The 15705-nt window shown below is 41.2% G+C and overlaps 1 protein-coding gene across 2 annotated transcripts in view; it reads left to right on the top strand.

Moving 5' to 3' along the window:
* Positions 1-8652: 8652 nt before the first annotated feature.
* LOC127456309 (spondin-1-like) overlaps positions 8653-15705 on the top strand; it is a 286387-nt gene continuing 279334 nt past the window's right edge. For both annotated transcript variants that reach the window (XR_007899817.1, XM_051724739.1), the window contains exons 1-2: positions 8653-9071; positions 10761-10867. Coding sequence is in view for 1 of the 2 variants with exons in the window: in XM_051724739.1 (XP_051580699.1) it covers positions 8834-9071; positions 10761-10867 (345 nt within the window). In the remaining variant the exon portion in view is untranslated. The remainder of the gene's footprint in view (positions 9072-10760; positions 10868-15705) is intronic.

Here is a 15705-nt window from a genome sequence, read left to right as displayed (position 1 = left end):
ATAGTCCACTAGGACCAATACAAAGCGATGTCCGCGTGCTGACCGTTCTAATGGCCCGACGAGGTCCATTCCAATTCTCTCAAAGGGGACCTCGATCAAAGGGAGAGGGCGCAATGGCGCTTTTGGGGTGGCCAGTGGGTTAACCAGCTGGCATTCGCGGCATGCCGCACACCACCTGCGGACATCGCCGCCAATGCCCGGCCAATAGAAATGGGCTATTAGACGGTTCAGTGTTTTCCTTTCTCCTAGGTGACCTGCCATGGGATTATAATGAGCCGTCTGGAATACCATTTCCCGACGGCTCCTGGGAATCAAAAGTTGGGTTGTATCCTCTTTGGTTCGAGTGTCCTGTGTCACTCGATACAACCGCTCATTTATAATTGCAAAATAGGGATATGAAAGTGCGATGTCAGGCTGGAGTCGTTGACCATCGATAACTCTCACTTGGTCAAAGGCGTGTTTGAGGGTTTCGTCTCGCGACTGCTCCAAAGGGAAATCCCCCTCAGGGAATTCCCTGAGAAGGGGAGGGGCCGCAGCCTCTCCCCCTCTCTCATCATCATGACGTGGAGCTGTCAAGGACGGCCCCGGCTCCGCCTCCCCTGCCAGAGCATCGCACATCACACATCTCCCTATTTTCACACAGGACCCATCCGCACAAATTCCCTTTAATAAAGCTTTAACATCAGGCCAATCAGTCCCCAAAGTCAGCGGATGGGTGAGGCGGGAACTAACCGCAGCCTCCACTCTATGCTTTTTCCCCCGAAATTTAATTGTCAGGGTCACCACTGGATACTTGTGAATATCCCCGTGTACACACTTCATCTTCACCGTTTTGGATGTGACCAATGCCTCGGGTTGAACCAGGTGTTGGTGGATAGTGGTTTGATTACACCCGGTATCCACCAACACTTGGTGAGTACCCCCCTTGACACTTACCGGTATCCGGTACGCTCCGGCCCGGTCGGGGGCAGCCTGTGGGAGGTCAGAGACCCGCACCACCGTCCCCAGCTCCATCAGAGGTCACTGATCTCGGAAGTGGCTCGGATCTCCGCACCTCCAGCAGGCCGGCCCAGGCGCCACGCCCGCACTTGCGTCGGCGGGCGCCCCCCCCTGAGGGGGAGAGCGGCAGGGCATTGGAGTAGGGGAAGGTGTCGCCTCCCACACCCGGGGAACTGGTCTCAGGGGCTGAGTTCCTCCTCGTCTGCGTGGGGCAGGAACGGGACCTGGAGAGAGAGCAGACGAGAGAGAGAGAGGGGAGGGGGAAGAAACAGAGGGAGGAGAGAGAAGGTAGGAGGGATCTTCCGTCCTCGGGATCGCCGCCATGTGGTCCTCCGCAAGTCGGATAGCTTCCTCCAACGACGCCGGGCGGTGGCACTGGACCCACTCCGCCGTTCCTTTTGGCAGTCGAACTATGAACTGTTCCAGTACCACCTGGTCGATTATTCCCTGGACGTCGCGATCCCCCGCTAGCAGCCATCTTCGGCAGGCGTCACGGAGCCGCTGGGCAAAGGCAAACGGGCGGTCAGAGCTTTCCAACTTCAAGCTCCGGAAGAGTTGACGACTTTCCTCCGGAGTGCGACCAACCCGTTGCAAGATGGCTTTTTTTAGATCTCCGTAGGCCAGGAGGCTCGACGCTGGCAGTTGTTGTGCCGCGAGCTGGGCTTCCCCGGACAGTAGTGGGATCAGTCGGGCTGCCCATTGGCCGAGCGGCCAGCCCCAGATCTCGGCGGTCCGCTCAAACAAATCCAGGAAAGCCTCGGGGTCGTCCGCCGCCCCCATTTTCTGTAATGCTGGCGGGGGTAACGGCGTGGGTGTGACCGGGGTCGCGGCTGAGGGTGCCCCCTGGCTGAGGAGGCTCCGGATCGCCTGCCGGTCCTCGGCTTGAGCATGTATGAGCTCGACAAACCGGCAGTCTTGATCTTGTCGGAGCTCAAGCAGCGTTTGTTGGTGGTTCCGATGTAGGCTGGCGAGGGCTTGGAGGATCTCTGCCAACTGGGAGGACTCTACGGGACGACCTCCATCCATCTTCGACCCAAACTTCAATTCCCGGGTTTCGGCACCAGTGTAAAAGAGGACGCGAGAAGCAGTTTTCCTTTTCAGGTGACGCTTTTATTTCCCCTCTTCCTCGACACCACTTTACAGTTACGTTTATACACTCTTTCAACACTAACACACACACACTGCTTCTACAAATAACTTCCACTGCTCAGGAATCGTCACTCTGGCTCAGCTCTGTCATATCCAGTCACCCACACTGAGTGTTGTGTCGCTCTCTTTATGCCGCTCTCCCTGTGCTCACTGAAATTAGAGACAGGTGTTAGACATAATTTAGCTCAGGAGTAAGCGCCCTTACCGCTTTCTCCGGAGAGATGCTTGACCACGCCCCCGCTGCCACATATTGTTTTCCCAGAGGTCCACTTACAATATTAGTAAAAAAAATTTTGGGTTTTTTTTTGGGGGGGGGCACCAAAACATTAGATATTTAGTAATATATGGTAATATTCCACCCTGTCTCTGGCCCTCTGACTGAAGTGCTTGGTTTTCAGCTCTGTTTTTCTTTAAGACTCAAATGTAAACACCCACTGTTAAGATTGACTTACATTATGCATCCCTTTGAATACAGCACCTTGAAAACAGCTAGATATGAAGGGAATTATCAACATAGTCTCATGAGAATTCATCACAAAACTAAAAAGTGGCGAATTCTTACTACTTCATTCCTGTGAAAATGTACGACTTATAGATCAACCGATCACATAAGCCTCACAAACAGCTTGGAAGTGTCACTTTCTTCCATATTAAACATCAGGGCTTTTAACATTTATATAATGGTTATGCTTATGCTCTGGGTAGGGTAAGGTGTAACACTTTATGGTTAGGTTTAGGAATGGGTTTGGGATAGGGATTTTCACAAACAAATGCTACATCAGGAACTACAAGGACACAAGGTAAGTGTCTCTCATTGGTAAGTGTATAACTCATACTATTTTGTATGAATGAACTTGTAATTGGTACGAATTCACTACCTCATACTATTGTGACAAATTCTTGTGAGTTCGGGTTGGAACAAACCAGATGCACAACAACAACAACTATACTTTTTGTTAACACACAATGCACATACAACACATTGCATCTGAATATTTAAAACTGTTTACTCAAGCTCAGCAGCATCCTAAACTATAAATATCAAACAGTCATGGCAGATGAAACATTACTGAATGAAACTGGTTACGTACGTTTCTTATGATTGGGTCCAGTAGTGTTTTTACTGGCCCATCTTTCAATAATAGTTCAATAACAGCCAAAAACCCATAATACACACTGAATTTAACTGAACACACATAAAATATATGCTGAAATGTGCTGAACAAACATAACACAATCCACGGTCAAACGTGCTGCACACACATAATCCTGCATCGATGCAATCAGCTAAATTGTTAAACTTCAAATTCTCTTTCCTAATGTTGGTGTGCTTCTTCAGAGGCCAAGAAAGAGATGCTGGTCTACACAGCTGCAACATCTCACATCTTCCATGTCTGTTTACACACATGACAAAACATTCTCGCAGCCAGTGACAGCAAAGGCATGAAGCAGAACAAGATGCCTATTAAGAAGTTGAACTTGTTCTGCTCTAAAAATGCGGCACACATCGCCGGAAATGCATAAAACGTGAAGACGTGGATGGTCGAATGTATCCTTATTGGAGAGCTTCCTCAATATACTCCTCCATGGCCTTCTGTTCTGGCAGAGAAAGAGGGTAGATGCGACCCCGGGGAAGTGGTGCTCCAAGTAGTAACTCCATGGCACAGTCCCAAGATCGATGGGGCGGTAGTTGGGTGGCTTTCTGAGGGCTCAATACTTCTTGATAGGCTTGACATGTAGACGGGATCTGGACCTTGACTTCACTTGTGGGGCTTTCAACAGAGGTGCTGTACAACTGAGCTGGTTTTGGAGCTGCAATAGCAATCCTGCTGTTCTGGCAATGCAATGGAATAACAAGGCATTCATAAAAACAGGAGTCACTCCAAGAGAGAATTTCTCCAGTAGTCCAGGACACAGTGTGAGCATGATAAATTAAACAGGGTCTACCAAGAACCACATCAGCGGTGGAGCTGTCCAGCACAAGGAAGGGAATTGTTTCAATATGGCACACACTCACCTGGAGCGTTACTGCAGGAGTTTGGTGGGTGCTGTAGCATTTACCCAAGGGTTGGCCATCTACAGAGTGGATTGTAATTGATGGGGATCGAGGGACTGTGCTGAGCTGGAGCTGCTGACAGAACGCCTTGGAGATTAAGTTCCCTATGGAGCCTGAATCAATGAGGGCAGACACAGAAAGAGAAATGGTGGCAAAGGATATTGTTACTTGTGTGTATAATGGAGAGTGAATAGTAGGAGATGATTGTATGGAGCTCACCATCATTCACGGGGGATGAACTGAGCAGTCGAGTAAGAGGTGAGCAGCTGATCCACAGCAGAGACAAAGCCGGTTTTGAATGCATCGTTGGTGCTCCGTGGGCGTTAACTTAGCGGAATCCACTTGATCGGTTTGACTGTGAAGTCATAGTCACAGTTTGACATGGAGAATGATAGGGGTGGTTGTGAAGAGGAACCTTCAGCTAGACAAGACTGCATGCAGTTAGCAACCCGGATGGAGAGCTGAATAAAACGTTCCAGTCCCATGGTGTCATCATACCCTGAGAGTTGTAATCTCAATGCAGGTTCAAGTCCCTGATGATAAGTTGTAAGTAAGGCTGGCTCATTAAATCCACTGGCCACAGCTAAGGTCCTGAATTGGATGGCATAATCACTTATGGAGCACTTATCCTGCCTTAGGCGGATAAGTTGTTCATTGGTGTGAGAGTCTCTGGCAGGGCGTCTGAAAACCTCTCTGAAATGATTGGTGAACTGCTCATATGATTGTACAGCAGGTCCATTATGTTCCAATAAGGTAGTGGCCCACTGCAATGCTTTCCCAGAGAGCTGAGTGATAATAAACACCACCTTTGCACGCTCTGTAGTGAATTGGTGAGGATGCATCTCGATCGCGAGAGAGCATTGTAACAGGAAACCGCTGCAGTCCTCCACCGATCCCGAGTAGGGCGCTGGTGTGGTGATTGGACCTGTCACGATCATCGGAGAAGAAGTGGCAGACATGGAAGAAGATGGTGATGCAGTGAGTGATGATTGAGGATCTGTCAGCTCTTGTCGACTAGGAGTTTGTCTCGTCGAAAAAAGGTGTTGAGATGGTAGTGGTGAGTGTTCAACTAAACTCATTGACTAATCTTTCGATCGTGTTGGGAGAGAGAGGAAGGTCAGTCTCCGCTGGGTCCATGTGTATGGTCTAATCTAATGTAATGATGCAGACATGCCAGAACTGAAGATAAACCCAAACACGGAAACTTTATTAACACTGAGAAGCACAACAGGTAGAAAACTTAACTGGAGGAAGACTTGATGACAGTAGACAAGGATGTAACTTGCAGCAGACTATATGAACACTGACGAACGAAGGAAGAGGCGAGGGAGGATGATGAAAATAAACGCTACATGGGTAAGTAAACAACACAACACTGAGTAGTGCGGTCTTTAAAGTCCTAGGTTAGACTAGACAATGAATACTGGGCTGAGGTGAGTATATATGCAGTCCTTGATGAGGTGCGTGATTGATTACAGGTGGAGGAGTTTAGAAGTCTGGGGATAGTGAATGGTGAATGGGGGGAGAGAGACAGAGAGTCACATAGAATAACTTTACTATGCCTACATTTTTCCAAAAAGATATTTATGTGGATCATACATATCATGGCAGTTTCCTTGTGAAATGAACACAAGAGGAACTACAACAATGACTTGCATTCACTTTCACACAAATCACGAGTAAAACGGCAGATTATCATAATCGCCGTGTTCCTTAATGCTATTTATGACATTAAAACACTTTTACTAAAGTGCATTACAAGACTTGTAATCCGATACATTTTGACATTGGCATTACATAACCAAAACATTTACAAGCTTAACTTGCACACTAGCTTAACTTATAGAGCTTTACATTTGCGATGCAAAGGACTGGTGTATGAGTCCCGAAGTGTATGCAGTCAACACGAGCCGAAAGTGTCATAGAAGTACCACAAAATTATGTGGTTGCTTCAGCAATTGTGTTTTTCATCACATTTGTTTTTTATGACCCTGTTGGTTAGGTTTAGGTTTAAGGTTAAGGGTAGGGAGGTAGGCTTTGTTGATCTAAAACTCGAGAGAGCATTAACCTTAAAAAACTCATCTGTTTGGGAGAACATTGAACTCACTTTTAGCACCACACTGTGGGCATTTCACCTCGTAACTTCTGCGGTATATGTCATGAACCTTGTAATGTCATTTTGCAAAAATGTTGACACAGTCATGTAATTTTTATGAGATCAGGCTCAATGAACATGTAGAAATCCAGTGATAAAATGAAAAGGGGTTCTCCGTTTACTGTAAATGCTTGAAGATGAAGTGTGCAATTTATTCAAGTAGGTATAGCTGCAGGCCAGAGACCTCCAAATGGGGGCAGAATCTCCAAAAGAGGGCAGGGTTACTCCAAAAGGGGGTTGCGCCATCTTCACTTGTCACGGTTAAGGTTAGGGAAAGGGTTAGGTTAGGGGCTCCCTATATTTTCAGTGGCGATTTGGAGCTCACGTCCCTTTTTGGAGCAATGCCTGCAGCTATACCCTTTTCAATTTATTTTCCATTAGTGGCAACAAACAAAATTGCAAAACTAATTATTGGCTATGTTTGGAATAGAATACTACCATACTACTCTTACTATTTCTGCAGCATGTATGTTTTTTGTGTGCAGTGGAAAACCCAGATTACCCCCTAAAATATGTATTAAGCAACTGAGTGCGCTGTACTCTATTCCATTCAGAAGCCATTGGCTGCATCTGAAAGCTAAAAAAAATGCTGCTTTCGGGGACTGTGGGTGCTCCTCATTTCTAAAATTGTGAATCCTTGTTTCCTTTGATTGTGCCCTACTGTAGCTCCTCCCTCTGAGGATGCGAGGAAATGATGCAAGGAAAGAAAACTAGGACAGTGGAATCAAAGCAAGATGTATTTGTAAAATGAAACACATAAATTTGTTCTATGTTAACTAGTGTTGCACAGTAGCCTATACCGGTGCCATAGTACTACCAACAGACTCATGCTTCATATTACCGGCGGTTCCACAGTGTTTTTCATTAAAAATAGTTGTATATACTTAACTAATGCTAATACAGCGAGACGCTCGTAAGAGCAGGCCAAGGCATAGTCAAGACACAACAGCCAAAGACCTTAACCTAACCTAAGTGGCCGTTCACTCCGAACGTGTCCATTTTTTTCTGTGTAAGCATGTGCTAGACGGACATCTGTTGCACCAAGTCTCGCTGTTTTTTTAGCATCTCGTGCAGAAGCGAAGAATGTTTTTTTAGATGCTGTGTCCATTTAAAAGGAAATTCAGCCTTTAAAACGCATCTTGAGACACCTGCGTTCTGTTTTATTCATTGCACTGTCTCTGTTTTAGCCCAAGAATGAGATCAGTCTGAACTGGCCCATAAGTCATCGCCAGTGCTTGACAAACATCCAAAAAATTTTGCGTTTCGAATGTGCATTTTTAGGGGGCCAAGCATCGAAGGTGCTGGAACCCTACAGTATCAGTACTGATTTTCTTCTTATTATTATTTTTCTGCCCTAAAAGTACTTTTTGGCTCATATTTTCATTCTTAGAATCAAAATTATTTTTCCCTCTGATTCCTTCAGTCAAGGCAAACAAAACATAGATGTCCGATTTTATTTCTGTCTGTAAAAATTTTCCATCATTATGAATTTTCTGAAAAACCTTTTTTTGCGAGCTCCTCCTAGGCTGGTTGTCCGATTTGCGGTCTTGCCGATATTTCGGTCGACCACTAGTCAAAATCTACTCCTCTATTACAATGGCACACCTTCATGAATGAGCGCTCACTGAAACCAGCTCACTTACAGATCAATTGATTAAGTCATTTGAATTGGACATGACATAAAGTGGTGAGATCCGAACTGGTTAATTGGATATTTGTTTACTCTGTAAATAGTCTCTCCACCTCCATTAGTTCATCCCATTAGTGATCTGCGGAAACCTGTTGCAAGTAGGAGAGCATGAGAGGCTTTATCCTTTATTCTTTAATTTAGCCAACCTCCCACTTGCACTTTGGGAAATGTTTAATGTTACTTGAATTGGTGCTGTTTTAGTGCATTTCTATCTTTATACTGTGCAAGGCTTTGTTTGGAAAAGGTGTCTAATATATATATATATATATATATATATATATATATATATATATATATATATATATATATATAGGGCTATATATTTAAAATGCACATTTCGTGTTCCACAGAAGCGGGAAAGTCATATTTAAAACAACTTGAGGGTGAGTTAATAATAACATGATTTTCCTTTTGTGTGAACTATTCCTTTAAGTGTGCCGATTCTCAGAAAGTAGCTTATATATGAACACTGGAGGTCTCTCTGCTCTGAGCATGTGGTCTTTGTTTGAAGTGTGTGTGTGTGTGTGTGTGTGTGTGTGTGTGTCTGTGTGTGTGTGTGTGGCTGAATCCATTGAACTGTCAGTGTGAGACAGCAGAACAACAGTCAGTCCTCTCTGAACGCGCATCACACGGGCGATCGATTCCCGAGCTCTCTTCATTTCAGGATGGCATTATAACACAGTGAAGACGGATATATCAGCATCTGCGTACATGGGAGTCTGTTATTACAGCCAAGTTTAGTTTCCACTAGAGTTTTAACACTCTAGACTGCCACTTTTAAAGAATGAAAGTGAAGCGATCGAAGATGTGGAGCGCGGGTGTCCTGGTGATGTTAACCGGGTGCGTGTGCGTGAGTGTGCCGGAGGAACCGCCGGACAGAGCGACTCCATCTGACGGCTACTGTAACTGGATAACACGGGCTCAGCCACACGGAGCTGCGGGCAGGAGAGAGGGCTACAGCGAGTTCAAACTACGAGTGGAAGGAGACCCGGAGCACTATCAGCCCGCCAGCACTTACCGAGGTAAATGTCACTGTTTGAGGTTGCTGTCAGCAGCACCGGCGCGGACTGAGACCGTTCACAGAGTGCGCGCTGGAGATAACTGTCTCAAAAAGTACAGATCCTACCTAAACAGAATGTTTGGGTATCATACGCGCATGCAGCAGTGTCTGGCACCATAATAGCCAAATTAAGGGGAAAGTTGTCACAAGGGCTAGTAACTTTAAAGTTTTGAGACAAAAATGCTATTGCACAAATGCTTGTTTTTTTCTAGCATTGGGCATCTGTGTTGGCTTTGCACAGCTAATTCAAAGCTGTCTTAATTTTAAAATCTATGATGCAAACTAAAATTCAAATAGCATATTTGAAAAGCTGCTGGGTAAAAGGAAGGGTTTATAAAGGGGTTCATTAATAACTAATAATTTACAAATGCATTATAAGTCTTTGATATGTGGTTATAACAACATGCAAGAAAGGGTGACTTTCATACCTGCCAAATAGTGACCCATTTTGCCTCACATGTTATAAAGGCTTAATAACACTTATTCAAAATTAGTTACCTGTGAAAATGTACATAGGATACAAGCATAAGGTGTTGCCAGCATTAAACCTGTACATAAAAGTCCAGTATGGTTTAATGGCCATCAGGTTTTATATGATATATGCTGTGAATGAGAATAAAGACCTGAAAAGTGTTTTTTCAGAGGACTTTAGGGTCTAGGACTAGGTAAGTTGGCACAGCACTCAGAGAAGCTCCATTCATTTGACATCAACGTGACAAGGAAAGTGACAACACAAGTGAGATTTGAGACATTAAATCAATGAATAAGTGGACTGTAGCAAAGTGACATAATCCCTCCTTTTAATCTCACTTTAATTGTCTGTCTCTGCTGCATTGTGACAAATCATGAATTAGGCCATTTTATGTTTCTGATTAATATGTGTGATTATAAGTGTATTTATTATGTAGTTATAATATGTTCAAATATACATTTTTACAAATAAATACATTATAACAATTTAAAATGTTTACTATTTGGCAAGTATTGCATGAAAGACACCCTTTTATCAATGTTGTTATAACTGCTTTTTTTTTTTTTTTTTTTTTTAATGGTATGTTCAAACATGTTTATGTAGTCAACACATTAAGGTATATATTTAAACAGAAACTGACTTTCAAAGTTGGTTGGTTCTTTTCTGAGAAACATTCACCTGAATTGAAGTTTGACCTAGCTCCGGTCTCCACTGCATGATTCTCCCAACTGTTGCACACACATATGGTGCCCCAAAATGCTAAGTTAACAGCTCACTCAGTTTTGAGACATAGTTCACAGATAATTCTGAACATTTACTCTTGGGTTTCAGAGACACTACGATAAATTGTATCTGGATAGTCATGCCAGTGGATGGATTGTCATGTTTTATGGCTAGTAACCTTCATTATATATACATTTTTACTAATAAATAATTTATAAACATTATGAAATGCTTTGATAAGTACAAATTTGTAGTTTATGTACATTCAGTGTACATTGATTAGAATCAGGTAAACTAGAAAATGGGAGGAATTGTTAGAAATGTATTTCATAAATGGGTGAGTCAGATACCTGATATTTTATGTGTCTTATTAAAACTACATGAGTTTGTGTACATGTGAAAGCAACCATGCAGGTCATGTGACTTATTGTGTATTATTATTGTAATTATTTCCAGTAACCCTGTATGCGACCAACCCTGCATATTTCAGAGGATTTACTCTTATTGCACTCAAAGAAGGACACAACGGTGACCAAGAGGAGGATTATGCTGGGAATTTCCAGGTAAGAGTTTGAACTAAAGTTATGCTCAATGGAGGACAACAGAAGGGCTCCAGCAATATAAATTCAATTAATTTTCTCCATAAAGAAATAGATTTTTAGCAATGTTGTAAAAACCTTTCAAGAAAGACCTACTCTGATATTAGCGTCGGTAGAAAACACAAGTCAGTGTGATTTCAACTCCAGAAAAAAAATAGAAAAGTTCAGTAGCACAATGCGAATAATGTAATCAAGTATGTCTCCATACACTTTCAAACTACTTAAACATTTAAATATATATGAGTATTTTGCAGTAAAGTTTAAATGGATTGTATTTGTACTTCTTAACAATGGTTATAAGTCAATTATAAGTGTTGTTTTTTATTCAATTATATCATTTGCAATGGTTTGTGGGATTGTAGTTCATTCCCCTTATAAAATAATTAAAGTACGGTACACAGTCTACCATTGTCTTTTTGTCAGGTTTTCGAATTCTTCTTTGATTCAAATCAAAGTTTGTAATGTTGTGATTTGTGTCAACTTAAATCTTTTTTAAAGTATTTTTTGAAATCCCTATGGAGAAAATGAATGGAAAACACTTCCTCAAAATGTGACCACTGTTGAGCTCTATAGAAACGCAGATGGACTGCACTTTTTGGAAATATAAAAATAATACAGAGATGTACAGTATACCTCAGATTTCATGGTTGTCTCAGGCAGGATCTCATGAAGATTACGTAAACTTCTGTACATCTGTCTGGAACAATGGTTAACTTAAGACCCCACGCGTATAGAGCTGGTTCTCTACTGTGATCACTGTTCACACTATGGTTTTTTTTTTGTTTTTTTGTGTTATATAATTGTTGTTTGTCAAATCGTATGATAATATGCCCATGAGATCTTGGGTAAAATCTCACAGCAGACTGCAACTTTACTGGTCTTTTATGCCAGACTGTACAGTATACATTTTAGCTAAGACTTTGGTCACAATTGACAGCGTTGACTGGCCATTGTAAGTCACAAATCAGTGAAAAATTTAAATGATACCACACTAACCCAGATGCAAAACCTTCTGCTAATGTTGCCAGTGATCTACCTGGAAAAGAAAAAAAGAGGTCAAGTTCTGGAGTCAGTTGAGGCTGGATGAAATTGGAATTTGTGGACTGGGAATTTCATTTTTCAGAGTGAACTGGAGGTAACGCAAAATGCAGTAGTTACACATTTTGTCAAAATTGAGTTCTAACTGAAATCGGGTCTTTTAGACTAAGAAAAAAATAGTGGTTTTATAATCCATATTTGTCTGGACATTTTCAAGTTTCCATGTTAGTGTAGTTACTTCATTTTGTCAGACTGGTTCTTTATTAGATGGCCTTCGTAGGAGCTGTCATACTCCAGGACTGCAACACAAAATATCTGACACTCAGAACATCATTGGAGGCAAAGATTAATCACAAATGCAATTAACTGGCCAACGGTAAGCATGTCACACTAAGCGATCAGACTGATAATTTTACGATGAAAGAAATCCTTTACTGTCAGAAATCGCAAAACTGTGGCCAAAATTGTACAGTGTGCGTCAGGCTTTAGTCTGTAGTAAACTGTTAGCTTGGCTGTGTGATCTACTGTAATGTCTTTGTGTGCCAAAGCCAAGCTCACATTCAGACACACCTGGCAATGCTCTTACATCAACACCATATGCTTCCTCTCTGCTCAAGCTCTCATACTATGCCAGAGAGTGGAAACGGAAAGAAAGAGTCCCAGTTAATGTCACATAAACCATAAATTGCAGCTACCTGCAGAGTCGCTTGGCTCAAACCCTTCTCCTGTACAGAAGGGGTTTCTTGTCTCTTGTAAGTGCGTTTACCCTAACCCTAGTTTTGAAGTCGCAACCCAACAAAATACCAAAATTGTTTATCGTACAACAGGAAACACACATGTACTACATTTCAGTGATTAGGATGCATTAATACTACAAAGAACTGCATAGGCTCAACAACATACAAAATTGATTGTGTTAAAACAAGTGTTTGGTTTAAGAGTCTCTTCAATTTAGATGGTTTCATATTCTCAAGAGCCAATAATTTGCCACAAAAAAACGCGTTGTGGTCGATACAAACCATTTTTATAATTTTTTTATTTTTTTGCTGAACCCATACTTAGTGTAGTCTGGGTGAGATTTCTGTTACCTTGTGTAGTTTTGTTCATGGTTTTATTTTGTGTACTGTTAATAGTGTTGGGTGTAATTTGATTACAAAGTAATTCTTTCTGTAACATAATTGCTTTTTTTCTTCAAAAAGCAATATCATATTAGAGCAAGAGAGCTGTATGGCCCTACATCAGCATGGCTGTGATTTGGCAATATGTAAATCACAGGCGTGCTGATTTAGGGCCAAACAGCATGATTGCGAGTGTGATATTGCTTGTATACAGCAGTTCAACGAACAAGTAAATAAAACTGAGGAAAAATTAAGGACTGTCACAAAAAAACAAACAAACAAACAAACAAACAAAAAAAAACGCATTTGTGCATGGAACAAATTTCTTACACCACGGATCAGGATCTGCCATTGCTAGTTCAAAAATGTATTTATTTTTGGCAGTCCGATTAAATGAGTCAAAAAAGAAATGTAAAAAATCTGAGCCAGTATTAGACTACTTCTGGTTCATTTGCCACATTGAAATGGTCAATTTGAGTGATAGTGTTATATCACTAGTCTTGGCAGTTTTAATATGATGGTTAAATGTTTAAATATGAAGCATTAACTAGATATTTTTCTGAAGAACAAGTGACCCATGCAAAACTCACCACCACAATGCTAGGGTGTTGTGTGTAGTTCCCAGGGTTTTGATATGTGTTTTTTTTAAAGTGTTCTTGGTGGGTTTCAGCATGTTGATAAGTAGTTGTTAGGGTGTTTTGAGTAGTTGGCATTGATAGGTGGTTAATATGTAAGTCTCCTGAAAGAAACACTAAATCAAATCTTTAGTTTGTGTCAGAGTTGTGATCTAACTTTTGATTATTTTGCAAAAATCTTTGTGTGATTGTTCATTATCCCACTTATAACATCTACACTTGACAAACAAACAAAATAGAAGGACATTAAAAATTTATTTGAAATAAAATTAATGTATTAGCTTTCATGAGTGATCAGACTGGACACCCTATGAATTCAGTGACAGGAGGTCGAAAATTCTGCCTCTGAAATCTTCTGAAATCTTGAATTCTGAAGTCTGTGCTTACCGAAATTCAAACCACTGCCCCCAGTGGCAGAAGCTGGAAGTGTAGTTGAGCTGAAATTTCCTCAAGGTGGTTCTAAAAACCAAGTTTCAAATGATATAATACAGTCAACAAGAATGTATATTTTATTAACCCTGCTCCCTAACCCTGCTTTCTAACATTTGTACCCGTCAGTGGCATACACGTGCAATTTTACAGCAAAATGCAACTTCTGAATCACAATCAACATTGTTTGTGAATGCGATTACTTCATGTTTTCAATGGAATCAGGACCTGTGTCTCTGAACAAGGAAAACTGAACATGTTTGAACTGATGCAAAACAGGGGATGCCACTTGTCAGTAATTTGGCAGAATGGTGTCGATTTCAGGGTACATGAAAATTTGGAAGCAGCATGTTGATTTCCTGTGTGAATTTTGTTGGAGTGATAAGAGAAATCAGGAGCACATAAGGAAAGATTTCCTGCAATAATCGGATGATCGGTCAAATATCACTTTATTCCCAGATGTACAGCCATTATTCAGAAATATCTGGCCACTGGATGGTGCGATTGACCAGTCAGAATCGAGTAAACAGGCAAATGTCAATACAACTTTTATCATATACTGTCAAACAAAATGATTGAATATCTTTCCCAGTTTTAATTCACAAACCTCACAAAACCTGTGCAAATCTAGCGATTTCTTCCTGAGAAGCCCATATTCCTGTAGAGCACTCACAGATCTTTCTCTGAAGCGTGTATTATATCAGCCTAGATCAAAATGGTGTCCCCTTGGCTCACAGATGTTGTGCGATGGTCAGTCCATGCAAACAGCAGGTGGTGATCCAGGCCGTTTAAACTGAAAGAGCCTGAAGATTAATGCTTTCACTGAATCGACATGAGAGAGCAACTTAAAAGCGCTTCAGTTGCGCTATATGTAATTGGCTGCTATTAATGTTATGTACAAATTAGAGCCGAAACGATATGGGTTTTTTGAGACCGATACTGATTTTAGAGAGGGAAAATTCACCGATTACCGATATGGTTACCGATATAGCTAATTTTTGAGCTGGAATGAAAACAGACCTTTTCTATGTGGATTGTGCACCGCTATGACTATGCAAAGGTACTCAGAAGGCTGCTTTCTTAAAATATTTTTGTTCAAAGAACATTTGACATTATTATTATACATTGTCAACAAATTCTAGAAATGAACATTGAGAAAATAAAGAATAAATAAAAATACAATAAATAGCTTAATAAACATCAGTACTGTTAGTATGTCAACTGCTGACCACTTAAATAAAGAATAAATAAAATAAAAATCAGTACAGTATGTTTAGTATGTCAATTGCTGACCATTTAAATAAAGAATAAATAAAAATACAATAGCTAAATAAAAATCAGTACTGTATGTTCAGTATCAGTCAATTGCCCACCATTAAAATAAAGAATAAATAAAAATAAAATAAATAGCTAAATAAACATCAGTACTGTTTAGTATCAGTCAAATGCTGACCATTAAAATAAAGAATAAATAAAAATAAAATAAATAGCTAAATAAACATCAGTACTGTTTAATATCAGTCAAATGCTGACCATTTAAATAAAGAATAAATTAAAATACAATAAATAGCTAAATAAACAT

This window comes from Myxocyprinus asiaticus, chromosome 18 (assembly GCF_019703515.2).
Source record: "Myxocyprinus asiaticus isolate MX2 ecotype Aquarium Trade chromosome 18, UBuf_Myxa_2, whole genome shotgun sequence".
Lineage (NCBI taxonomy): Eukaryota > Metazoa > Chordata > Actinopteri > Cypriniformes > Catostomidae > Myxocyprinus > Myxocyprinus asiaticus.
The sequence above is the reverse complement of the archived record's forward strand: the minus strand, read 5'-3'. Positions and strand labels throughout refer to the sequence as shown.